General features: G+C 43.9%; 1 protein-coding gene across 9 annotated transcripts in view; it reads right to left on the bottom strand.

Moving 5' to 3' along the window:
• The window catches only part of osbpl8 (oxysterol binding protein-like 8), a 372,304-nt gene that overhangs the window by 43,299 nt on the left and 302,686 nt on the right, over nucleotides 1-26,319 (bottom strand). For all 9 annotated transcript variants that reach the window (XM_072552065.1, XM_072552064.1, XM_072552067.1 and 6 more), the window contains 2 exons: nucleotides 24,986-25,122; nucleotides 9,856-10,041 (listed from right to left, as the gene is read on the bottom strand). In XM_072552065.1, coding sequence (XP_072408166.1) covers nucleotides 9,856-10,041; nucleotides 24,986-25,122 — 323 coding nt within the window. The remainder of the gene's footprint in view (nucleotides 1-9,855; nucleotides 10,042-24,985; nucleotides 25,123-26,319) is intronic.

The following is a 26,319-nucleotide window of genomic DNA, read 5'->3' as shown; positions in this document are numbered from 1 at the left end:
AATTAGAAGTGATAGGGATGTCACTCAGGTTTGAGCTGAGGGGTAATTATTTACTTGGAGGGCTGTGAATTTTTGGAATTCTCTATCACAGATGGCTGTGAGGGCTTTGTCTCTAAGATTGATAGATTTGATTTCCAGTGGCGTACAGAATTATGGAGATAGAGTGGGTAGGCAGAAAAGTGTTCGATTATCTATGATCATATTAAATGCTGGTGCAGGCTGTGGACTGAATCGTCTACTCCCTTTTACTATGCTCAGAACTGAAATGCCTCATCCATGGAAACATTCATGTAATTTTCTTCTGCATCCTCTCCAATACCCTAATATCATTCCTGAAATGTGACACCCAGAAATGGGGGTAACATTCCAGCGGTGCAGGACCAAATGTCGAATATAACTTCGATACATTCCAAAGAAGAGTGATATTAGACTGCACTGAGGAATGTAATCGCACCTTTAATGTTCCTAATCTAGTGACATCAATTCTGTCCTTACCACCTCTGGAGCATTCTTTTCTTCCAGCAGTTCAATGCCAACCTTAATCAATACGATACTCCTTCCTCTTTTCTCCTTCAACATTGCTAAAAACGGACAAGAAGTTGAAGCTTTTCATCCTGGACTGATCTGAACTAGCACACAAGAAACTGGGATGCAAAAAGAAAGATGATTTTATGCAGCCGGGGAAGAGGGTGCTGACTGGTTCGACCATCACTGGACATGGAGATGAAGCAAGAACAGTTAATTGTGGTCAGGCTGAATTCTCAGGTGGGGTAGGTAGATCCCGATTGGTCAGGTTACTGCTGTAGGATGTAGCAAAGATTGGCTTCACCACAACCCCTGACTTTTAAAAGATGCAATGAATGTACCAATTCCATTTGCCTACATTAAACATGTATTTATATATTTTACATGTGTGACACTTAGAATGGGCAACTGCATTGTTCTACAAGCCCAATGATCTGAAACTGGTTTCTTCTGTAACTCTTATCACAGTACAGATTCTTTAACAAATGATGTCCAATAACAGAATGACATTGACTGGTGGAAATACTGTTCTGTGGCTTGCAAATATGGGCTGTTGGAGCACAAGTGACCTGCTGCCCACTGTGAATGGCTAATGGGACACGTTGTTTGATACTGTCCCCACTCATAGAGATGCACAGCATAGAAACAGACCCTTCGGTCCAACTCGTCCATGCTGACCAGATCACTTAACCTAATCTGGTCCCATGTGCCAGCGCTTGGCCCAAATCCCTCTAAACTCTTCCTATTCATATACCCATCCAAATACCTTTTAAATGCTGTAATTGTTGCAAGGTTTGTAGCTCAGGTTGAGGTTTAGGGTGTAGGTTTGCTCACTGAGCTGCAGGTTTCATTACCTGGCTCAGTAACATCATCAGTGGTGACCTCCAAGTGAAGCGAAGCTGTTGTCTCCTGCTTTCTATTTATATCTTTCTCCTGGATGGAGACACAAACCCCAGGAACCCCATCCAGGAGAAAGATATAAATAGAAAGCAGGAGACAACAGCTTCGCTTCACTTGGAGGTCACCACTGATGATGTTACTGAGCCAGGTAATGAAACGTCTGGATATGAAACCTACAGCTCAGTGAGCTGTAATCATATCAGCCTCCACCACTTACTCTGGCAGCTCATTCCATACACGCACCATCCTCTGCATGAAAATGTTGCCCCTCAGGTCCCTTTTATCCCTATCCCTTCTCACCGTAAATCTATGCCCTGTCAGTCTGTTCTGCCCCACCCCAGGGAAAAGACTTTGTCTATTTATCCTATCCATGCCCCTCATGATTTTATAAACCTCTATAAGGTCACCCCTCAGCCTCCGACGCTCCAGGGAAAACAGCCCCAGCCTGTTCAGCCTCTCCCTATAGCTCAAATCCTCCAACCCTGACAACATCCTTGTCAATCTTTTCTGAACCCTTTCAAGTTTCACAACATCCCTCCGAGAAGGAGGAGACTAGAACTGCACACAATATTCCAAAAGTGGCCTAATCAATGTCCTATACAGCGGCAACATGGACTCCCAACTCCTATACTCAATGCTCTGACCAATAAAGCATACCAAATGCCTTCTTCACTATCCTAACTACCTGTGACTCTACTTTCAAGGAACAATGAAGCTGAACTCCAAGGACTCTCTGTTCAAGAACACTCCCTAGGACTTTATCATCAAGTGTATAAGCATTGCTCTGATTTGCTTGTTCATTTACCTAGCATTTACCTAAATTAATCTCCATCTGCCACTCCTCAGCCCATTGACCCATTTGATCAAGATCCCGTTGTACTCTGAGGTAACTTTCTTCGCTGTCCACTACACCTCCAGTTTTGGTGTCATCTGCAAACTTACTAACTATACCTTATACGTTCACATCCAGATCATTTATGTAACTGACAAAAAGCAATGGACCCAGCACCGATCCTTGTGGCACACCACTGGTCACAGGCCTCCAGTCTGAAAGCAACCCTCCACTACCACCCTCTGTCTTCTTCCTTCGAGCCAGTTCTGTATCCAAATGGCCAGTTCACCCTGTAATCCATGAGATCTAACCTTGCTAATCAGTCTACCATGAGGAATCTTGTCTCATGCCCTACTGAAGTCTACACAGATCACATCCACTGCTCTGCCCTCATCAATCCTCTTTGTAACTTCTTCAAAAAACTCAATCAAGTTTGTGAGACATGATTTCCCACACACAAAGCTATACTTTCACTAATCAGTCCTTGCCTTTCTGAATACATGTAAATCCTGTCCCTCAGGATTCCCTCCAACAACTTGCCCACCACCGATGTCAGGCTCACTGGTCTATAGGTTTTCTGGTTTTCATTACCACTTTTCTTAAATAGTGACACTATGTTAGCCAACCTCCAGTCATCCGGCACCTCACCTGCGACTATCGATGATACAAATATCTCAGCAAGGGGACCAGCAATCACTTCCCTAGCTTCCCACAGAGTTCTAAGGTACACCTGTTCAGGTCATAGAAATCCACTTTTATGCATTTCAAGACATCAAGCACTTCCTCCTCTGTAATATGGACATGTTACAAGATGTGACCATGTATTTCCTTACATTCTATATCTTCCATGTCCTTCTCCACAGCAAACACTGATGAACTGAAAAATCTCAGTCCCAGCCCTGAGACTCAGCACCGCCTTCTTGACCTGCAATCTTCTTCTCGACCTCTCTGCCCCCACCCCCTCTCCGGCCTATCACCCTCACCTTAACCTCCTTCCACCTATCGCATCCCCAACGCCCCTCCCCCAAGTCCCTCCTCCCTTCCTTTTATCTTAGCCTGCTTGGTACACCTTCCTCATTCCTGAAGAAGGGCTCAGGCCCAAAACGTCGATTCTCCTGCTACTTGGATGCTGCCTGACCTGCTGCGCTTTTCCAGCAAGACATTTTTCAGCTCTCATCTCCAGCATCTGCAGTCCTCACTTTCTCCTAGTATCCGCAGCTACACTGGCATCATCCCCCACCTTTTCCTCCGCTACATCAATGACTGTATCAATGACCGCTACTTCGTGCTCCCACGAGGAGGTTAAGCAGTTCATCCACTTTACTAACACCTTCCACCCCGACCTCAAATTTACCTGGACCATCTCAGACTCCTCCCTCCCCTTCCGAGACCTCTCCATATCTATCTCGGGTGACCGACTCAACACAGACATTTACTATAAACCGACCGACTCCCACAGCTACCGAGATTACACCTCCTCCCACCCTGCCCCCGGTAAAAACGCCATCCCATATTCCCAATTCCTTCGCCTCTGCTGCATCTGCTCCCAGGAGGACCAGTTCCAATACCGAATAACCCAGATGGCTTCCTTCTTCAAAGACCGCAATTTCCCCTCAGACGTGGTTGATGATGCTCTCCACCGCATCTCCTCCACTTCCCACTCCTCTGCCCTTGAACCCCGCCCGTCCAATCACCACCAGGACAGAACCCACTGGTCCTCACCTACCACACCACCAACCTCCAGATACATCGTATCATCCTTTGTCATTTCTGCCACCTCCAAACAGACCACACCACCAAGGATATATTTCCCTCCCCTCCCCTGTCAGCGTTCCGGAAAGACCACTCCCTCCACGACTCCCTCGTCAGGTCCACACCCCCCACCAACCTCCACTCCCGGAACCTTCCCCTGCAACCGCAAGAAGTGCAAAACTTGCGCCCACACCTCCCCCCTCACTTCCCTCCAAGACCCCAAGGGATCCTTCCATATCTGTCACAAATTCACCTGCACCTCCACACACATCATTTACTGCATCCGCTGCACCCGATGTGGCCTCCTCTACATTGGGGAGACAGGCCGCCTACTTGTGGAATGTTTCAGAGAACACCTCTGGGATACCCGCACCAACCAACCCAACCGCCCGTGGCTGAACACATCAACTCCCCCTCCCACTCCGCCAAGGACATGCAGGTTCTTGGCCACCTCCATCTCCAGACCATGGCAACATGATGCCTGGAGGAAGAGCGCCTCATCTTCTGCCTAGGAACCCTCCAACCACAAGGGATGAATGCAGATTTCTCCAGCTTCCTCATTTCCCCCACCCCCACCTTCTATCAGTTCCAACCTTTGGACTCAGCACCACCTTCTTGACCTGCAATCTTCTTCCTGACCTCTCCGCCCCCAGCCCCTCTCTGGCCTATCACCCTCACCTTAACCTCCCTCCACCTATCGCATTCCCAACGCCCCTCCCCCAAGTCCCTCCTCCCTACTTTTTATCTTAGCCTGCTTGGCACACCTTCCTCATTCCTGAAGAAGGGCTTATGCCCGAAACGTCAATTCTCCTGCTCCTTGGATGCTGCCTGACCTGCTGCGCTTTTCCAGCAAGACATTTTTCAGCTCTGATCTCTAGCATCTGCAGTCCTCACTTTCTCCTAGTAAACACTGATGCAAAATATTCATTTAGCATTTCCTGCAGCTCCGCACATAGGCTGCCTTGCAGATCCTTGAGGGGCCATATTCTCTCCCAAGTTACCATTATAGTCTTAATGTATTTTGAAACCATTTGGATTCTCCTTAACCCTATTTGCCAAAGCTATCTCATGTTCCCTTTGTGCCCTCCCGATTTCTCTCTTAAGTATACTCGTACTGCCTTTTTATACTCTTCCTAGGATGCACTCGATCGATCCTGTCCATACCTGAGGTATGCTTCCTTCTTTTTCTTTACTAAAATCTCTATTTCTCTTGTCATCCAGCATTCTCTACACCTACCAGCCTTACCTTTCACCCTGACAGAAATATACTGTCTCTAGACTCTTGTTATCTCATTTTTGAAGGCTTCCCATTTTTCAGCCGTCCCTTTACCTGTGAACATCTGCTCCCAATCAGCTTTTGAAACTTCTTGCCTATACCATCAAAATTGGCCTTTCTCCAATTTAAGACGTCAACTTTGAGATCCGGTTTATACTTTTCCATCAAAATTTTAAAACAAATACAATTATGGTCGCTGATCCCAAAGTGCTCCCCCACTGACACCTCAGTCACCTGCCCTGCCTTATTTCCCAAGAGTAGGTGAAGGTTTGCACCTTCTCTAGTAGGGACATCACATACTGAATCAGAAAATGTTCTTGTACACACTTAAATTCCTCTCCATCCAAACCCTTAACACTGTGTCAGTCCCAGTCCATGCCTGCAAAGTTAAAATTCCCTACCACAACCACCCTATTATTCTTACAGACAACTGAAATTTCTTACAAATTTGTTTCTCAATTTCGCCCTGATGATTTGAGGGTCTGTAATACAATCCCAATAAGGTGATCACCCCTTTCTTATTTCTCAGTTCCACCCAAATAACTTCCCTGGATGTATTTCCAGGAATATCCTCCCTCAGTGCAGCTGTAATGCTAACCCTTATTGAAAATGCCACTACCCCTCCTCTCTTGCCCCCTTTTTTATCCTTCTTGTAGTATTTGTATCCTGGAACATTAAGCTGCCAATCTTGTCCATCCCTGAGCCACATTTCTGCAATTGCTATGATATCCCAGTCCCATGTTCCTAACCATGCCCTGAGTTCATCTGCCTTCCCTATTAGACCTCTTGCATTGAAGTAAATGCAGTTTAATTTATCAGTCCTACCTTGTTCTCTGCTTTGTTGCTGCCTGCCCTGGCTGTTTGACTCACTCCCTTTCCCAACTGCACCAGTCTCAGATTGATCTCTTTCCTCACTATCTCCCTGGGTCCCACCGCCCACCTTACTCATTTAAGTCCCCTTAAGCAGTTCTAGCAAATCTCCCTGCCAGTATTAGTTCTCTTCCAATTCAGGTGCAATCTCTCCTTCTTGTACAGGTCACTTCTACCCCAGAAGAGATTCCAATAATCCAAAAATGTGAACCCTTCCGCCATGCACTAGCTCCCCAGCCACGCATTCATCTGCTCTATCCTCCTATTCCTATTCTCACAAGCTTGTAGCACCTTGAGATCCTCATTTTAAAATTCCTGCTTAACTTTCTATATGCTCCCTTCAGAATCTCATCCTTTTCCTTTCCTATATCATTGGTTCCGATGTGTACAATGACCTCCTGCTGGTCCCTCTCCCCTTTGAGAACATTCCGCACCCCTTCTGAGATATCCTTGATCCTGGCACCAGGGAGGCAACACACCATACTGACTTTTCGCTGCTGGCCACAGAAATGACTGTCTGTCTCTGACTAGACAGTCCCCTATCACAATCGATCACTTGGAACCCAACATACCCTCTTTCCATTACAGTCTGTCTTGATATCAGAAACTTGGCTGTTCGTGCTACATTCCCCTGAGAGTCCATCACCCCCTACAAAACAGCATATGTGTTTGAAATGTGGATAGCCACTCAAGACTCCTGCATTACCTGCCTACCCCTCCTACCTTTCCTGGAGTTAACCCATCTACCTGACTGCATCTTCAGTTTTTCTCCCTTCCTAGAACTGCTGCCCATCACATCCTCTAGCTCTTGTAAATTCCTCAGTGCCTCTAAGTGTCACTTCAACCAATTCATGCAATATGATAGGATTTGCAACCAAAGACACTTGCTGCAGACATAATCATCAGTAACATGGAAGCTCTCCCTAAACTCCCACATCCGACAGGAAGAGCACATCACTCTCCTAAAGGCCATCTTTGCTCCTTCACAATCTACAGACCCAGAAAATAGCACAGTCTTTTTGCTCTAAAAAATGTGCTCCAGGCTAACTTAGTACATACGGTTAATATTTTTAAAATTTAATCAAGAGACAGATCTCAAAAAAAAACAGATAATCAAGAAAGAACCCACTACTGCAGACTGACAGCAAGGTTCCATTTAAAAACTATGCACTTATCTGTTCCTGTGCTGTGAGCTGTCCCACACAGGTTCCTCCAAGGAACTTCAGCTATTTGTTAATTTTTCCTAGATGCACTCTGATGTACAGAGATACATGAACTCAAACAGCATAGGTCGTAACTGTGCAGATTCACTGCTGTGTCAGTGAGCAGTGTAGGTTTCTTCTCTCTCTCCTTCACAGACTATGTGGTTGCTGCCTTTTGTCTGCCTTTCTCCCTGTTACAAGTGCCGTTGTTTTGACTTCTTTTCCCCAAAGTTCCAAAACAATGTAACAGCTTATAAAACAGTGTTTGCTGCTCCTGGAATTCAAGGAAATCACCTCCAATGCCTAAAATACGTCAAAAAAGGTGCAGCTCTTCACAGCCACAATTTTTTCCCGTCCTCTATCTTGCCCTGTTGGGATGTACATACCTGGCATCACTCTAGCATCATACTGTAATATCAATCTGAACCTGCAACTTAACAATCTCATTGTTTTTATACACCATCTATTCATATAAATACACAGCAATCCTGATTTATACATTATTAGTTTCACAGTTACTCTGTCCCCACCAATTATCTTACGATTTTGTGTTTTAAACCTATTTATTTATCTCAGTATTCTGTGCAGCTTGGTACTATCCCTGCTAAGTTACTTTGAACCTATCTCACAGCACAAGCCAATACCTGCAAGGGACTCAGATCTGATTGTGACATGCACCTCCAGAAAAGTGTAAGGTGATTCGCTTTGGAAGGAGTGCGGAGTACGGGACTAATGGTAAGATTCTTGGTAGTGTAGATGAGCAGAGAGATCTCTGTGTCCATGCACACAGATCCCTCAAAGTTGCCATCCAGGTTGATAGGGTTGTTAAGAAGGCATACAGTGAGTTAGCTTTTATTGGTAGAGGGATTGAGTTTCGGAACCACGAGGTCACGCTGCAGCTGTACAAAACTCTGGTGCAGCCACACTTGGAGTATTGCACGCAGGTCTGGTCACAGCATTATAGCAAGGATGTGGGAGCTTTGGAAAGGGTTTACAGGAGATTTACTAGGATGTTGCCTGGTATGGAGCGAAGGTATTACGAGGAAAGGTTGAGGGGCTTGAAGCTATTTTTGTTAGAGAGAAGAGTTGAGAGGTGACCTAATTGTGATTGATTGATAATCAGAGGGTTAGATCGGGTGGACAATGAGAGCCTTTTTCCTCAGATGGTGATGGCTAGCACAAGGAAGCATAGCTTTAAATTGAGGGGTGATAGATTTAGGACAGATGTCAGAGGTAGTTGCTTTACTCAGAAAGTAGTGGCAGTGTGGAACGCACTGCTGGCCAACAGTTGTAGACTCACCAACTTTACAGGCATTTAAATGATCATTGGATAGGCATATGGACAAGAATGGAATAGTGTGGGTTAGATTGGTTTCAGAGGTTGGCACAACATCGAGGACCAAAGGGCCTGCACTACACTGTAATGTTCTCTGTTCTATGGACCTGACTCTGACTCCCCAGATAGCCCAGCACACTCACAAATATTCAGACCACATAATTAGTAATGATTGTATTTAGTATCACAACCTTCTGCCTTTAAAAAATATATAATACAGAAACTTCACTGTTGCTGAGCTGAAATCTTGAGTGTCCCTCCCCAATAGCACTGTGGACACACTATGGGCATACCTGTACAAATGTACTGTACCTATACCTGGTATGTACCTGTACAAATGTACTGAATGGGACAAGAAGGAAGCTCACTACCACCTTCTTCAGGGCAACTAGGAATGAACAACAAACAACAGGCCTGCCATAACACACTCATCCCAAAAATGAATTTATGAAAAAGAATCCTTGCAATCACTGTGGTAACACTGAAATGACATGCTCCATATTTACAACAGAGAAACCAAGGCAATAATGGAAAGCCAAAAATGGATGAAAGGACATTCAAAGAATTTTGGCATTTAAATGACATGTTACCATATCTCTCAGGAATTTCTGATATTGCTCTGCACAAAACAATTTTCTGTCAAAAGCAAAGGTCATTTCAGTAAAGCTTCACCTACAGCAATGAGGCATGTGATCTATTAATGTGCTCCAAGTGCTGAATAGTGACAACTCTCTGCTTTTCAAAAAATGCAGAGCTGATGCATCAGTATAAGAACATCTGCCTGTATTCCAGCCAGGAGATCATATTCAGAACTACAAAGTGATGATGGGCTCTTTCAAAGGGTCAACACAGAAACGTTAAACCATATGAATCTATCAACTAGATTCCACTAACTCAAAGCCGATAGCTCATCAACGAGGAAGGAAAACTAAGGAAAATTAGCCATGCCAAATGCAATGTTTACTTTACAGACATGATGATAAAAATACTGGCAGTTACCCACGTAAAGAAACCCATGCATATCTTTCTTTGCAGGGTTTGGGAGAACCCTGATCTGGCAGCGTTGTACTTAACAGTATTGAACAGAAATGCACACTATTCTTTCAGCAACATTCCATGACATAAGGACAGCAATAGCAAAATTAATTTTCTGAAGGCTTACTCTGCGTATTTGTATTGCCACTCTCCAGTCACTAGTTCTTGTTCAAACAAGCGAGGAACCCATTCCTCTCCCTTTGCTTTCCGCTGTTTGGCAGCTTTACGTTGAGTTTCTTCCAGGACAAACTTTTCATTTGTAGCTTCATTTTGGTCCTTGTTGTGTATTGCATGTGTTACATGTCGCCACAGTCTAAGGAGATGGTCACAGAAGGAAGACATGAAAAAAGTTCAAACATTAAACATTTCCTTATTGTTCGATATTTTATTAAAATTCTATGAATTGAATTATACAAAATGTAACAGGTTCTCAATTAACTCTTAGAGACAAGGATTCTTAAAAACATGCATTCATCCAAGAATTTTGTCAATTGAACCAAAATAACTTACAGAATAAAAAGGTCTTGTCAATGAGATAGAGAACTATTTTATTGATAACCAATTCCATGAAAAGAGACAGCTTCAAAATATTGAGTTATCAAAGAAATATACCAACTAGGAGAAAGTGAGGACTGCAGATGCTGGAGATCAGAGCTGAAAATGTGTTGCTGGAAAAATGCAGCAGGTCAGGCAGCATCCAAGGAGCAGGAGAATCGACGTTTCGGGCATAAGCCCTTCTTCAGGAATCTGATTCCTGAAGAAGGGCTCATGCCCAAAACGTCACTGCGCTTTTCCAGCAACACATTTTTCAAATATACCAACTAGGCAGCATATCTCATTTCAAAATATTATTTTATGTACTTCTTGCAGTTTCATTGTTTTGAAAGCATATGGGAAGAGAAGAGAAAAGGGTCATTTGCACAGAGATATGACCTTTGGGTTGTGTAGGCAGTTATTATGGTGCAAAATAAAATTCTACTGGGAACACATTCTCTGCTGGTGTCAGCGTATGATCGTTCCATATCACGTAATAGGCAAATGGGCACAGGGTGTGGTGTAACGTAAGAAAGAAATGAAATTAAATTGATAGCAAGAAATGATATAGGGTCAGAAGGCACAGAATCTATATGGGTAGAGTTGAGGAACCACAAAGGAAAATAGACCCTGACGAGACTTACGTTTCGGTCTCCAGCAGTCAGGATGTTGGAGCCGAAAATAAAACATGAGATAGAAAAGGCACGTAAAAAAAGGCACTAGTAGAATCATCATAAGGGACTTCAACATGTAGGTAGTTGGGAAAATCAGGACGGTATGAATCCGAAAAGACGACATTTGTGGAATGTGTACATGATGATTTTTTTGGAGTAGCTTGTGGTAGAGCCCATGAGGGGACAGGCAGTTCTGGATTTGGTGATATGTAATGAGGCAGACTGGATTAGGGAGCAGAAGGTAAAGAAACCCATGGGGAAGGGGGCTGGCACAGAGTTGGGTTTCTGACATAAAAATGGTAAGAAAGACGGCTGGAAAATGAGACTGAGAAGCAATAACGGGGAACAAAGAAATGGCTGAGGAACTGAATAAGTACATTGCATCAGTTTTCATGGTGGAATACACCAGTAGCATACCAGAACTTCAATAAGTCAAAAGGCATGAGGTGAGTGCAGTGGCTATCACTAAGGTGGTACTGGGGAAGTTGAAGGTGGATAAATCACCTGGGCTAGATGGACTACATCCCAGAGTTCTTAAGGAGATAACTGAGGAAACTATGAAGGTATTGGTGCTAATCTTTTAGAAATCATTGGAATCAGGGAGCGTCCGAGCAGACTGGAACATGGTGAATATAACGCCCCTGTTTAAGAAGGGAGAGATGCAGAGGACAGAAGATCATAGACTGGTTAGCCTGACCTCAGTCATTGGTAAGATTAGAGAGGCCATTATTAAGAATGAAATTGCCAAGTATCTGGAAGGGCCTGGTAAAATAGGGCTGAGTGAGCGCTGCTTCATCAAGGGAAGGTCATGCCTGACAAATCTGTTAGAACTCTTAGATGAAGGAACGAGCAAGTTAGACAAAGGAAAGCCAGTGGAAGTGATCACTCTGGATTTCCAGAAGGCTTCTGACAAAGTGCTGCACAGCAGGCTGTAAATAAATTAAGAGCCTATAGTATTCGGGGAAAGATACTGACTGGCAGAAAGCAGACAGTGGGGATAAAGATGTCTTTTTCAGAATGGCAGCTGATGACTAATGGAGTTCCACAGGAATCTATGTTGGGACCATAACTGTTCATGTTATACATTACTGATCAGGATGAAGGAACTGAGGGCATTGTTTCTAAGTTTGTAAACACAAAGATATGTTGAGGAGATGGGGAGGCTCAGAATGAGTTGGACTAGTGAGGCAATTGGGTAAAGCAGTGGCAGACGGAATACTATGTGGCAAAAGTGTGAGGTTATGCACTTTGGTAGGAAGAACAGAGGTGTAGACCACTTTTTAAATGGGGAAAGATTTGGGAAATCTGAAGCACGAAGGAACTTGGAAGTCCTAGCTTAGGGTTCTTTTAAGGTTAACATGTAGGTTCATTTGGCAGTTAGGAGGCAAATACAATGTTTGCATTTATTTCAAGAATGCTGGAATACAAGAGCAAAGATGTACTGCTGAGGCTGTATAAGGCTGTGGTCAGACATCATTTGGAATATTGTGAGCAATTTGAGCTCTGTATCTAAGGAAGGATTTGCTGGCTTTGGTGGGGGTCCAGAAGAGGTTCACAAGAATGTCCTGAGAAGTGATGGGCCTGTCATATAAGGAGTGGTTGCGGACTCTGGGTCTGTACCCGGTGGGGTTTAGAATGAAGAAAGGGGGAGTTGCATCGAAACTGACAGAGTAAGGAGAGGCCTGGATAGAATGGATATGGAGAAGACTTTTCCATTACCAGGAGAGACTAGGACCTGAGGGCACAGCATCAGAGTGAAGGGAAACAATTCAGAACTGAGACAAGGAGAAATTCCTTCAGCCAGTGGGTGGTTAATCTGTGGAACTCATTCCTTCAGAAGGCTGTGGAGGCCAAGTCATTGAGTGTATTTAAGACAGAGATGCCTAGTTTCTTGATTGGTGAAGGAATCAAGGGTTAAGGGAGAAAGCTGGAGGAAGGGATTGAGAAATATTTCAGTCATGATTGAATGGTGGAGCTGACTCGATTGGCTGAGTGGCCTAATTCTGTTCCTATATGTTAAGGTCTAAACTCATTTACTGCTGTGTTGTCCGGTGGAAGGAGGGCTCATTAGAAATCTGGTTAACTAACCACTAAGCTTTCCTTTACTGCAAACAAATGTATGGGATGATTTTTATTTCTAGTATCTACATTTTTTTTCTTTCAATGTTTGTAAGTGTCTCCTGTTATGTCTAGGGATGTGGATAGTGTTTACCTAAGCACCAGGTGAGGCTTTAGTTCACCTGGACGGAGACGGGAATAGAGAGGCTGCTGTTCAGAACACTGCTATGTCAGTCAACCTTGCATCATTCCTAAATTTGAAATACATTCTTACATATCATATAATAATTTACCAAGGGAAATCATGTGTCACGAACTTATGGGTGGCATGGTGGCACAGTGGTTAGCACTGCTGCCTCACAGCGCCAGAGACCCGGGCTCAATTCCCGCCTCAGGCGACTGACTGGGTGGAGTTTGCATATTCTCCCCGTGTCTGCGTGGGTTTCCTCCCACAGTCCAAAAACATACAGGTTAGGTGAATTGGCCATGCTAAATTGCCCATAGTGTTAGGCGAAGGGGTAAATGTAGGGGAATGGGTCTGGGTGGGTTGCGCTTAGGCAGGTCGGTGTGGACATGTTGGGCTGAAGGGCCTGTTTCCACACTGTAAGTAATCTAATCTAAAAACTTGATTGAGTTTTTTGAAAATGTAACAAAGAGGATTGATCAGGGCAGAGTGGTAAATGTAACCTATATGGACTTCAGTAAGACAAGGTTTCCCCATGGGAGACTGGTTAGCAAGGTTAGATCTCATGGAATACAGCTAGCCATTTGGATACAGAACTGGCTCAAATGAAGAAGAGGGTGGTAGTAAAGGGCTGTTTTTCAGACTGGAGACCTGTGACCAGTGGAGTGCTACAAGGATCGGTGTTGGCTGCACTACGTTTCGTCATTTATATAAATGATTTGGATATAAACATAGGAGGTATAGTTATTAAGTTTGCAGATTGGAGGTGTAGTGGATAGCGAAGAAGGTTATCTCAGATTACAACGGGATCTTGATCAGATGGGCCAATGGGCTGAGAAGAGGCAGATGGAGTTTAATTTAGATAAATGTGAGGTGATGCATTTTGGGAAAGCAAATCTTAGCAGGACCTATGATAAAGTCCTGGGGAGTGCTGCTAACAAAGAGACCTTGGAGTGCAGGTTCATAGCTCCTTGAAAGTAGAGTCGCAGGTAGATAGGATAGTGAAGGAGGTGTTCGGCAAACCTTCCATACTCCAATGGCAGAGCATTGAGTATGAGAGTTGGGACATCATGTTGCAGCTCTACAGGATGTTGGTTAGGCCACTTTTGGAACACTGCATGCAATTCTGGTCTCCTTCCTATTGGAAGGGTGTTGTGAAACTCGAAAGGGTTCAGAAAAGATTTATAAGGATGCTGCCAAGGTTGGAGGATTTGAGCTACCGGACAAGGCTGAAAAGACTGGGGCTATTTTCCCTGGACCGTCAGAGGCTGAGGGGTGATCTTATAGAGATTTATAAAATCATGAGGGCATGGATAGGGTAAATAGGCAAAGTCTTTTCCCTGGGGTGGGGGAGTCCAGAACTAGAGGGCATAGGTTTATGGTGAGAAGGGAAAGATAGGAAAGGGACCTAAGGGGTAACATTTTCTGCAGAGGGTGGTGTGAGTGTGTGGAAAGAGCTTCCAGACGAAGTGATGGAGGCTGGTACAATTACAATATTAAAAAGGCATTTGGATGGGTACATGAATAGGAAGGGTTTAGAAGTATATGGACCAAGTGCTGGCAAATGGGACTAGATTAGGTTGGGATATCTGGTCAGCATGGACAGTTGGACCAAAGTGTCTGTTTCTGTGCTGTATGTCTCTACGACTCTATAACTGGGAAAAATCAGGATATCAATCTCTTCAATATATTTTTGAGAAGACAAAGGTTCTTATTGTAGAGAATTTAACAGGCAAAACAGTACATTGCAATGAACTACACTGTCCTTCAGTACTCATTATAAAACGTGAATGAAGATATTCACCCACTTCAGAAATATGATATTATTGGTCAAGAATGAGAATGTGAATGCAAATTCTGGCACTTCAGACTGAATTGCTCCTTCATTAATGCAGTTTGGGCTCACAACTTAATTTAGAGTCACAGACATAGAGAAGTACAGCAGGAAATAGACCCTTTGGTCCAACCCATCCATGCCGACCAGAATCTCGTCCCATATGCCAGCACTTGGCCCATATCCCTCTAAACTCTTCCTATTCATATACCCATCCAGGTGCCTTTTAAATATTGTAATTGTATCAGCCTCCACCACTTCCTCTGGCAGGTCAACTTAAAGAAATTGAATATATTCTTTCCTGCAAAATACTAAGGACAAAATAGCAGCAAGTGCAGAAACCGATTCCTATTTCACATATATTTGCACAGATTTGACAGCATAGACACAGGCCAGTCATGTCCAAATTGCTTCATCCTTATGTTTATCCTCCACACAAGCCTCCATTTATCCTGCTGCATTATCTTTCTTCCTCATCTACTTAACTCGTTCCCCTCTCTTAAAGGCTTGTCTTGAACATTCCCAATGCTATCAAGTTACAAATTCAAACTGCTCAAACCAACAAAAGAGGACTTTCCTGAATTGGGTTAACTGGATTTATTGGTGATCATTTTATGTTTGGTACCCTTAGTTTTGGACTCTCCCACAAATGAAAATATTACCTCTACTTCGATCCTATCAAAAGTGCTTTCATTCCTTACTCTTCTGTTTTCGAAAGAGTCTCACCATTGAAAAATAATTAATCTGTACTGTTCTCAAATATGTTTTTTAGAAAAAAACAATACCCATTTCAGTTGATGGATAATGAAAATATGCACAAGCTTTGCAGAAATAGGAATCAAGAGATTTTAAATTCACTAACAATGACTGACATTAACCTCTGAGATACTATAGTGTAAAGTTCATTTCTTTTAACTGTAAGCTGAATATTATTGTGGGTTAACATGGTTTGTCACAAGTGACAGACTAGGATAGGCACATCAGGAAGACATACTGATATACGTCTCAAAATCCATCCATGAATCGAGAGAGCAACTCTGATTTGTCTATCTTATGAATGACATTTGGTGGCACTTCCAAATCACAGAACATAGAACAATACAGTACAGTACAGGCACCTCGGCCCACAATATTGTGTGAAATATTTATCCTAATCTAAGATCAGTCAACCTATACATCTCTCAATTTACTGCTGGCCATGCGCTTGTTCAGCTGTCATTTAAATGCCCCTAATGTCTTTGACTCTACTACCACTGCTGGCAGTGCATTCCATGCACCCATCACTCTCTGCGTAAAGAACTTACCTCTGACATCATCTCATACCTTCCTCAAATCATCTTCAAACTACGACCCCGCGTGACAGCCATTTCTGCCCTGGGGAAACATTACTGGCTACCTACTCGATCTGTGCTTCTCCTTATCTTGTACACCTCGATCAAGTCACTTCTCTTATTTCTTCTCATTTCTTCTCTCCAGTGTGAAAAGCCCTAGCTCACTCAACCTCTCTTCACAAGAGGAGCCCTCCAATCCAAACAGCGTCCTGGTAAATCTCCTCTGCAACCTCTCTAAAGCATCTACATCCTTCCTTTCATTACAATATAGAACAGAGAACAATACAGTGCAGATCAAACCCTTCGGCCCCTGATGTTGTGCCAACCTATGAACTAATCTAATCCCATTCTCCTACACTATTCAATTGTCATTCATATGCTTATCCAAGAAGTGTTTAAATGCCCCTAATGTGGCTGAGTTAACTACACTGGCAGGCAGGGCATTCCACGCCCTTACCACTCTCTGAGTAAAGAACCTGCCTCTGACATCTGTCTTAAATCTATCACTCCTCAATTTGCAGTTATGCCCCCTCGTACACACTGACGTCATCATCCTAGGAAAAAGACTCTCACTGTCCACCCTATCTAATCCTCTGACCATCTTGTGTGTCTCTATTAATTCCTTCTTAGCCTCCTTCTCTCCAACGAAGACCCAAGTCCCTTAGCCTTTTCTCTTAAGATCTTCCCTCCAGACCCGGCAATATCCTGATAAATCTCCTTTTCTAATGCTTCCACATCCTTCCTGTAATGGGGCAACTAGAACTGTACACAATATTCCAAATGAGGCCGCACTTTCGTTTTGCACAGTTGCAGCATAACATCACAGCTCTGAAACTCAATCCCTCTACCAATAAAACCTAACACACCATACCACCTTCTTAGCAGCACTATCAACTTGGGTGGCAACTTTCAGGAATCTATGTACATGGATACCAAGATCCCTCTTCACATCCCCACTACCAAGAATCTTTCCTTTGACCCAGTTTTCTGTTATTCTTCCAAAAGTGCATCGCCTCACATTTAGCTGCATTGAACTCTATTTGCCACCTCTCAGCCCAATTCTGTAGTTACACAAGTCCCACTGCAACCTGCAACATTCTTCCACACTGTCCACCACTGCACTGACTTTAGTGTCATCTGCAAACTTACTAACCCATCCACCTATGCCTGCGTCTAAGTCATTTATAAAAATAACAAACAGCAGTGATCCCAAAACAGATCTTTGTGGCACACCACTAGTAATCGGACTCCAGGCTGGACATTTTGCATCAACCACCACTCGCTGCCTTCTTATAGAAAGTCAGTTTCTAATCCAAACTGCAAAATTACCCTCAATCCCACGCCTCACATTTTGTCCAAAAACCTACCATATGGAAGTCCATACACACCACATCAATTGCCCTACCCTCATCCACATGCTTGGTCACCTTCTCAAAAAACTCAATGACGTTTGTGAGACACCACCGGCCCTTGACAAAACCATGTTGACTATCGGAAATCAAATTTTTGCTTGCTAGATAATTATAAATCCTATCACTTATAATCCTTTCCAAAACTTTTCCTACAACAGGCAAAAGGCTCACTGGTCGATAATTACCTGGGTCATCTCTACTGCTCTTCTTGAACAAGGGCAAAACATTTGCAATCCTCCAGTCCTCTGGTACAAAACCTGTAGACAATGACGATTCCAAGACCAAGACCAAAGGCTCCAACGTCTCCTCCCTAGCTTCCCAGAGAATCCTTGGCTAAATCTCATCCAGCCCAGGGGACTTATCTATCTTTACACATTCTAAAATTGATAACACCTCCTCCTTACTAACCACAATTCTTTCCAGTCTAATAGCCCGTATCTCAGTCTTCTCCTCCACAATATTCTCCTTTTCCTGAGTGAAAACAGATGAGAAATATTCATTTAGCACCTCTCTGATCTCAACAGGGTCCACACTCAACTTCCCACTTCTGTCTTTGACTGGCCCTATTCCTACCCTAGTTATCCTTTTATTCCTCACATAGCTGTAGAATGCTTTAGGGTTCTCCTTTATTCTACTTGCTAAAGACTGCTCATGCCCCCTCCTTGCTCTTCTTGACTCTCTCTTTAAATCCTTCCTCACTAATCTGCAACTCTCCATCACCTCATCTGAACCATCTCATCTCAACATCACAACAAGAGGTGTAATTTCTTTAGTAAACCACAGTTCCCTTACCTTACCACTCGCTCCCTGCCTGACAGGGACATACTTGTCAAGGATACACACTCTCTCTTCCTTTAACCATCTCCACATTTCGATTGTCCCCATCGCCTGCATTTTGGTATTCCATTCTGTGCCTCCTCCGTCTTGCCTAATCGCATTATAATTGCCCTTCTCCCACCTACATCTCTTGCCCTGTGGCATGTACCTATCCCTTTCCATTGCTCAATAAACGTAACTGAATTATGGTCACTCTCACCAAAGTGCTCACCTGTCACTAAATCAAACACTGGCCTGGTTCATTACGAAGTAACAGATCCAGTGTGGCCTCCCCTCTTGTTGGCCCTTCGATATACTGTGTCAGGAAACTCTCCTGCACATATTGGAGAAAAACTGATCCATCAGACTTACGAGAGTTATAGCATTTCCAGTCAATGTTGAGGAAGTTAAAGTCCCGCATACTGAGCACCCTGTTCCTTTCATTCTTATCCAGGACTGTTTTGCCAATCCTCTCCTCCATATCCCTGGAACTTTGCTTGGCTTATAAAAAAGAAAACTCCCAGCAGGGTGACCTCTCCTCTCCTGTTTCTAACTTCAGGCCACACCACCTCAGTAGACGAGCCATCGTCAAAAGTTCTTTCGGCCACCGTTATACTGTCCTTGACTAACAAAGCCACCCCCCCCCCTCTTTTACCACCAGCCCTGATTTTAATGAATGATCTAAACTCTGGAACCTGCAAAATCCATTCCTGACCCTGCTCTATCCATGTCTCCAAAATGGCCACAATATTGAAATCCTAGGTACCTATCCATGCCACAAGCTCACCTACCTTATTCCGGATACTTCTGGTTGTTGAAGTAGACACACATCAAGCAAGCTTGCTGTCTGCCAGCACCCTCCTGTGACCACGCATTCCATAACCTGTTCTCCCTACTCTCATCCTCCTATGCACTGGAAATACACCACAGGTTCCCACATCCCCCCGCTGAGCTAGTTTAAACCCACCTGAATAGCACCAGGAAATTTCCCACACAGGATATTAATACCCCTCTGGTTCAAGTGAAGACTGTGCTGTTTGTAGAGGTACCACATTCCCCAGAATGAGTCGCAATTATCCATGTACCTGAAACTCTCCCTCCTGCACCATCCATGCAGCCACATGTTCAGCTTGCTATCACGTGGCACAGGTAACAAACCAGAGATAACAACTCTGTTTGCTCTAGCTCTCAGTTTCCACCCTAGTTCCCTGAAATCCTGCCTTACATCCCTATCTGTCTTTCTACATATGTTGTTGGTACCTATGCGGACCATGACTTGGGGCTGGTGACCCTCTCCCTTCAGGACCCCAAAGACACAATCCAAGACATCATGAACCCTGGCACCTGGGAGGCAACAGACGTGGCGGCATGGTGGCTCAGTGGTTAGCACTGCTGCCTCACAGCACCAGAGACCTGGGTTCAATTCCCGCCTCGGGTGACTGACTGTGTGGAGTTTGCACGTTCTCCCCGTGTCTGCGTGGGTTTCCTCCGGGTGCTCCGGTTTCCTCCCACAGTCCAAAGATGTGCAGGTCAGGTGAATTGGCCATGCTAAATTGCCCGTAGTGTTAGGTAAGGGGTAAATGTAGGGGTATGGGTGGGTTGCGCTTCGGCGGGGCGATGTGGACTTGTTGGACCGAAGGGCCTGTTTCCACACTGTAAGTAATGTAAACAAACTATGAGTTTCTTTCGTTCCCTACAAACCTTCTATCTGAGCCTCTAAATATTGAGTCCCCGAGGAGGAGACTAACACTCTCCTCCTTTACCCCTTCCCTTCTGTGCAACTCTGCACCAGAGACCTGGGCCCCACTGCATACCCCTGCTAAGTTATCCCCCCAACAGTATCCAAAATGATATATTGTTTTTCAGGGAACAACCACAGGGGATCCCTGCACTGACTGTTTTTCCCCCTTTTACCAGTTACCCAGCCTTCTTCGTGCCTAGTAGTAACTACTTCACTGTAACTCTTATCTATCACAGACTCCACCTCCCGAATGATCCAAAGTTCATCCAGCTCCTGCTCCATTTCCCCAATGCAGCCTTGGAGGAGCAAGAGTCGGGTGCACTTGGGTGGGACACTAACGTGGCGTCCCTCACCTCAAACATAATGAAGGAGGAACATTTCTCTCCCTGCACTGCCATCCCTGTTAGTCCCCTTATCAGAAAGTCAAAAAGAAGAGACGCTTACCTGATGTGTCCTCATGTTTAAGGTTAGAGGAGGTGGTTGGGTGGAAGGCCCGACAAGGGTAGGATCTCAGGTTTAGAAAACACTAAAATATATAGTTTGGGAGAAGATTTGTAGCTCGGGTGCTCGTTGTTGTTGTGGTTCTGTTTGCCGAGCTGGGAATTTGTGTTGCAGACGTTTCGTCCCCTGTCTAGGTGACATCCTCAGTGCTTGGGAGCCTCCTGTGAAGCGCTTCTGTGATGTTTCCTCCGGCATTTGTAGTGAACATCACAGAAGCGCTTCACAGGAGGCTCCCAAGCACTGAGGATGTCACCTAGACAGGGGACGAAACATCTGCAACACAAATTCCCAGCTCGGAGAACAGAACTACAACAACAACTCACTTATATAACTGAGAGGAAAAAGTACAAAGAGCAGAGGCCCAGGAATAGAGTCCTGCGGGACAATACAGATCACCAATTTCCAGGCAGAATACTTTCCACCCACTACTTCTTGCTGTCTTCTTTTGGCCAGCCAATTCTGTATCCAGACAGCCAAATTCCCTGAATCCCTTCCTCCTAACTTTCTGAATGAGCCTACCGTGGGAAACCTTATCAAATGCTTTCCTGACATCCATATACATCACATCCATTGCTCGACCTTCGTCAACGTGTCTCTTCACATCTTCAAAGAACTCAATAAGGTTTATAAGACATGACATGCCCCTCACAAAGCTACACTGACTGTCTTTAATCAAACTATGTTTTTCCAAATAGACCAAATCTTATCTCTCAGAATGCTTTCTGAGAGTTACCATAGACATAAAACTGACTGATTTGTAATTCCTAGGGGTTTCCCTATTCCCTTTCTTGAACAGAGAATCAACATTCACCTCCCTCCAATACAACGTCTGTGCAAAGGTGCAGCAATCTCATTCCTCGCTTCCCATAGTAACCTTGGATATATCTGGTCCAGCCCTGGGGACTTCTCTATCTTGATGCTTCACAGAATTTCCAGCACATCAACTTCCTTAGTATGGGGTGGCACGGTGGCTCAGTAGTTAGCATCGCTGCCTTACAGCACAGGGACCTGGGTTCGATTCCTGACTGTCTGTGTGGAGTTTGCACATTCTCCCAGTGTCTGCGTGGGTTCCCTCCGGGTGCTCCGGTTTTCTCCCAAAGTCCAAAGATGTGCAGATTAGGTGAATTGGCCATGCTAAATCGCCCGTAGTGTTAGGTGCATTAGTCAGGGATAAATGTAGGAGGGTGGGTTACTCTTCAGAGAGTCGGTGTGGACTTGTTAGGCCAAATGGTCTGTTTCCACACTGGAGAATCTAAACAACCTATTCTAGCCTATCAACCTGGTTCACAGTATTCTCACTGTCAACAAAGTCCCTCTCTCGAGTGAATACTGAAGCAAAAAACTCATTTACGGCCTGCCCTACCTCTTCTGACTCAAGGCACAAGTTCGCTCCACTATCCCTGATCAGCCCTACCGTCTCTCTGATCATTCTCTTATTCCTCATGTTAAGTGTAGAGTGCTTTTGGGGTGTCCCAAATCATTCCCACCAAGGTTTTTTCATGCCCCTCAGGTATCCATTTTTGAGTTCTTTTGTAGCTATCCTGTAATCCTCTAAAGCTGTGCCAGATCCTTGCTTCCTCAATCTTAAGTAAGCTTCTTTCTTCCTCTTGATGAGAAGCTCCTCTTCTCTTGTCGGCCAAGGCTTCTTCACCTTACCATTTCTTGCCTGTCTCAGTGGGACAAAGTTATCCAACACTCACAAGTGTTCCTTTAAACATTTTTATTGTGTGTTTCCTGTAGAACAGTTGTTCCCAATTTATACTCCACAGCTCCTGTCTAATAGTAGCATAACTTCCTTTCCCCCAATGAAATATCTTCCCACAGTGTCTATTCTTGTCCCTCTCCATAGAGGTAAGGCAGGTAAAGGTAAGGCAGTTGTGGCCACTGTCATTGAATGCTCTCCCACCAAGAGATCTGACACCTTTTGCCAAGCACCAAATCCAAGAGATTTGCCAAGCACCAAATCCAAAATGGGTCCTAGTCTCCCCTCCTAACGGAAACAACTTCCCATCATCCATCCTTTCTAAGTTTCAGTTAGATCTCCCCTCAACCTTCTAAACTCTAATTAATACAATCCCAGGATCCTCAGCCGATCATCGTATGTTAGGCCTACCATTCCAGGATCATCTGTGTGAATCTCCATTGGACACGCTCCAGTGTCAGTATGTCCTTCCTGAGGTGTGGGGCCCAAAATTGGACACAGTATTCTAAATGGGGCCTAACCAGAGCTTTATAAAGTCTCAGAAGCACATCACTGCTTTTACATTCCAACTTTCTTGAGATAAATGAAAACATTACATTTGCTTTCTTAACCACTAACTCAGCCTTTTAAATCAACCTTTAGAAAATCTTTCTGCAGCCTCCCCACCTCCTCAGTACTACCTGCCTGTCCACCTAACTTTGTATCATTGGCGAACTTTGCCAGAATGTCCCCAGTCCTTTCATCCAAATCATTTATATATAAAGTGAACAGCTGCTGCCCCAACACTGAACCCTGCGGGTCACCACTTTGTCACCAGCTGCCATTCTGAAAAAGAACCTCTTATCCCAACTCCCTGTCTTCTGTCAGACAGCCAATCCCCAATCCATGCCAGTAGCTCACCTCAAACACCATGGGCCCTCACCTTATTCAGCAGCCTTCCGTAAGACACCTTATCAAAGCCCTTTTGGAAGTCTAGATAGATAACATCCACTGGGTTTCCCTGGTCCAACCTATTTGTTACCTCTTCAAAGAATTCTAACAGGTTTGTCAGGCACAACCTCCCCTTACTAAATCTATGCTGACTTGTTCTAATCCGACCCTACACTTCCAAGAATTTACAAATCTCATCCTTAACGATGGATTCTAGTATTTTACCTACAACCGAGTTTAGGCTAATTGGTCTATAATTTTCCATTTTTTATCTTGATCCTTTCTTGAACAAGGGGGTTAAAACGGTGATTTTCCAATCATCTGGGACTTTCCCTGACTCCAGTGATTTTTGAAAGATCACAGTCAACTATTTCCTCAGCCACCTCCCTCAGAACGCTAGGATGTAGCCAATCGGGGCCAGGAGATTTATCAATTTTTAGACCTTTTAGCTTTTCTAGCACTCTCTCTTTTGTAATGGCTACCATACTCAACTCTGCTCCCCGACTCTCCTTAATTATTGGGATATTACTCATGTCTTTCACTGTGAAGACTGACACAAAGTATTTATTAAGTTCTTCAGCTATTTCCTTATCTCCCATCACGAGCCTTCCTGCATCAATTTGGCACGGCCCAATTTCTATTTTTGCCTCTTGTTTGTTTCTTAAGTATTGAAAGAAACTTTTACTAATCATTTCTAATATTACTGGCTTGCTTACCGTCATATTTGATCCTCTCCTTCCTTATTTCTTTCTTTGTTATCCTCTGTTTGTTTTTGTAGTCTTCCCAATCTTCTGATTTCCCAGTGCTCTTGGCCACTTTATAGGCTCTCTCTTTTTCTTTGATACATTTCCTGACTTCCTTTGTTAGCCATGGCTGTCTACTCCCCACCCCCCCACCCCTCCATGCATTACCATCATGCCACCACATCCCCTATTAGACATTATTTGTTATTATTTCAAATAGTTGTCTATGGTCTTTTGAGCATCCCTCATGGGATCTCATGATTAGGTAAAAAAATAACAAAATATAATCTCATGAAGACAGCAGGAGTTGGGGGACGGACAGGGGTTTCCCACCTTGGCGAAGGGCCATTTCTTGCACCTTGGAAAATCCAGCCCTAAGGATCTCTCATTTAATATGGAGAAGGGGGGGAAATGTCTTATCTACAGTCTTTTATCTTTCGCATTTTCTTCTTCAGAGAGCAGTGGAAGTTGACTGAATGCATTGGCTGAGTTAGCTAGGTTGCTGCAAATATGTCAAGGTGTGGATGTCAGGCTGTAAAATATACTTGAGGCTACAGTCAGAGCAAGCATGATCTTACTGAATGCTGAAACAGGTTTGAGGATCCATTCCTATTTCTTATGTTCTTACTATTATGGCTGGAAGAAATGATAATGGTTGTTGTAGATTAGACGTGGCATTAGATTCAAGATCTAATCAGATCAGATCAAAACTAAAGCAGTTCAGCTGGTTATTTTGAATCTTAAGGGAAACTTTCAACTAAGGCAAATTGAACTGGGCTACGGAAAGAATGGCTTACTTTGCTGACTCCATGTCTTCCTGCTCATCAAAGAGCACAGTGCACCTGGTTAGTCTCTGCTGTCGGATTTCAGATGTGGGATTCCAGAATGTTTCTGATACACCAGTCTTTTTGTCATTGATGATTACTTCACCATCCTATAAGTTGTTAAAAAGCAGAAAAAAAATTAACTGTAATTATAACAATATCATTGAAATATATTATTTCAAATGAAGAATTAAAACAAATGACACTATCTCCAAAATATTTATTTGCTAATATTGTCTTAGAATGAAATCATTCATGGGATGAGTGTGCTCCTGGCTGGGCCACCATTTATTATCCATCACCAATTGCCTTTGACAAGGTGAATTGCTGCAGTCCATTTGGTGTAGTTATACACATTGTTGTTAGGCAGGAAGTTCCAGGGATTTGACCCAGGGACACTGATATTGTTCAATATCAGAATGTTGAGATGTAGGTGGTGCTTGCAGGCAGTGGTGTTCCCTTGTATCTGCTACCCTTGTTCTTCTTGGTGATCATGGTCGTGGGTTTGCAAGGTGCAGTTTAAGGAACCTCAGTAAGCTATGACAGGCAATAGACGGTATGCATTGCTAAACCAGTGGTGAAAGGAAAAAATGTTCAAGGTGTTAGATGAGATGCCAATCAAGTAGGTTGCTCTGTGCTGGACAGTATTAAGCTGCTTGACTATTCTCGGAGCTGCATTCATCCAGACAAGTGAAGAATATTCTATCAAACTCTTGACTTGTGCCTTGCAGGTGGTGGACAAGCTTTTAGGAGTAAGTTACTCACCACAGAATTCCGAGCCTCTGATTGCGATGTGGCTAGTCCAGTTTGTTTTCTGGTAAATTGTAACATCCAGATGTTAACAGTGCAGGATTCAGTGACAGTGATGTCACTGAAAGTCAAGGATAATAGTTAGATTCTCTCTTGTTGAAGGTCATTGCCCCTGAAATGTTACTTTGCACTTAACAGAACAAGCCTGCATGTTGTTCAGGACTTGCTGCATTTGGACATTGACTGCTTCAGTGTCTGAGGAGTTTTAAATGGTGCTGAACAAAGTACAATCATCAGCAGACATCCCTGCTTTTGACATTACAATGGAGGGAAGGTCAAGTTAGTTGGAATTTGTGAAGGTATCCTCAGGCTGAGATGATTCACCTCCAACAACCACAACTATCTTCCCTAGTTAAAGGTATGATTCCAACCAACACAGATTTCTCTCCTTGGTTCCATGTTTGACAAGAGTCTGTGAGCAGGTTATTTTTTAAGTGAACACCACTTGATAACTCCTCCCACCACTGAGAACAGACTGAACAGCCTCTTGCTTTCTG

This window comes from Chiloscyllium punctatum, chromosome 32, assembly GCF_047496795.1.
Source record: "Chiloscyllium punctatum isolate Juve2018m chromosome 32, sChiPun1.3, whole genome shotgun sequence".
Taxonomy (NCBI): Eukaryota; Metazoa; Chordata; class Chondrichthyes; order Orectolobiformes; family Hemiscylliidae; genus Chiloscyllium; species Chiloscyllium punctatum.
Note: the sequence above shows the minus strand (reverse complement) of the source record. Positions and strands in the feature narration are given on the sequence as shown.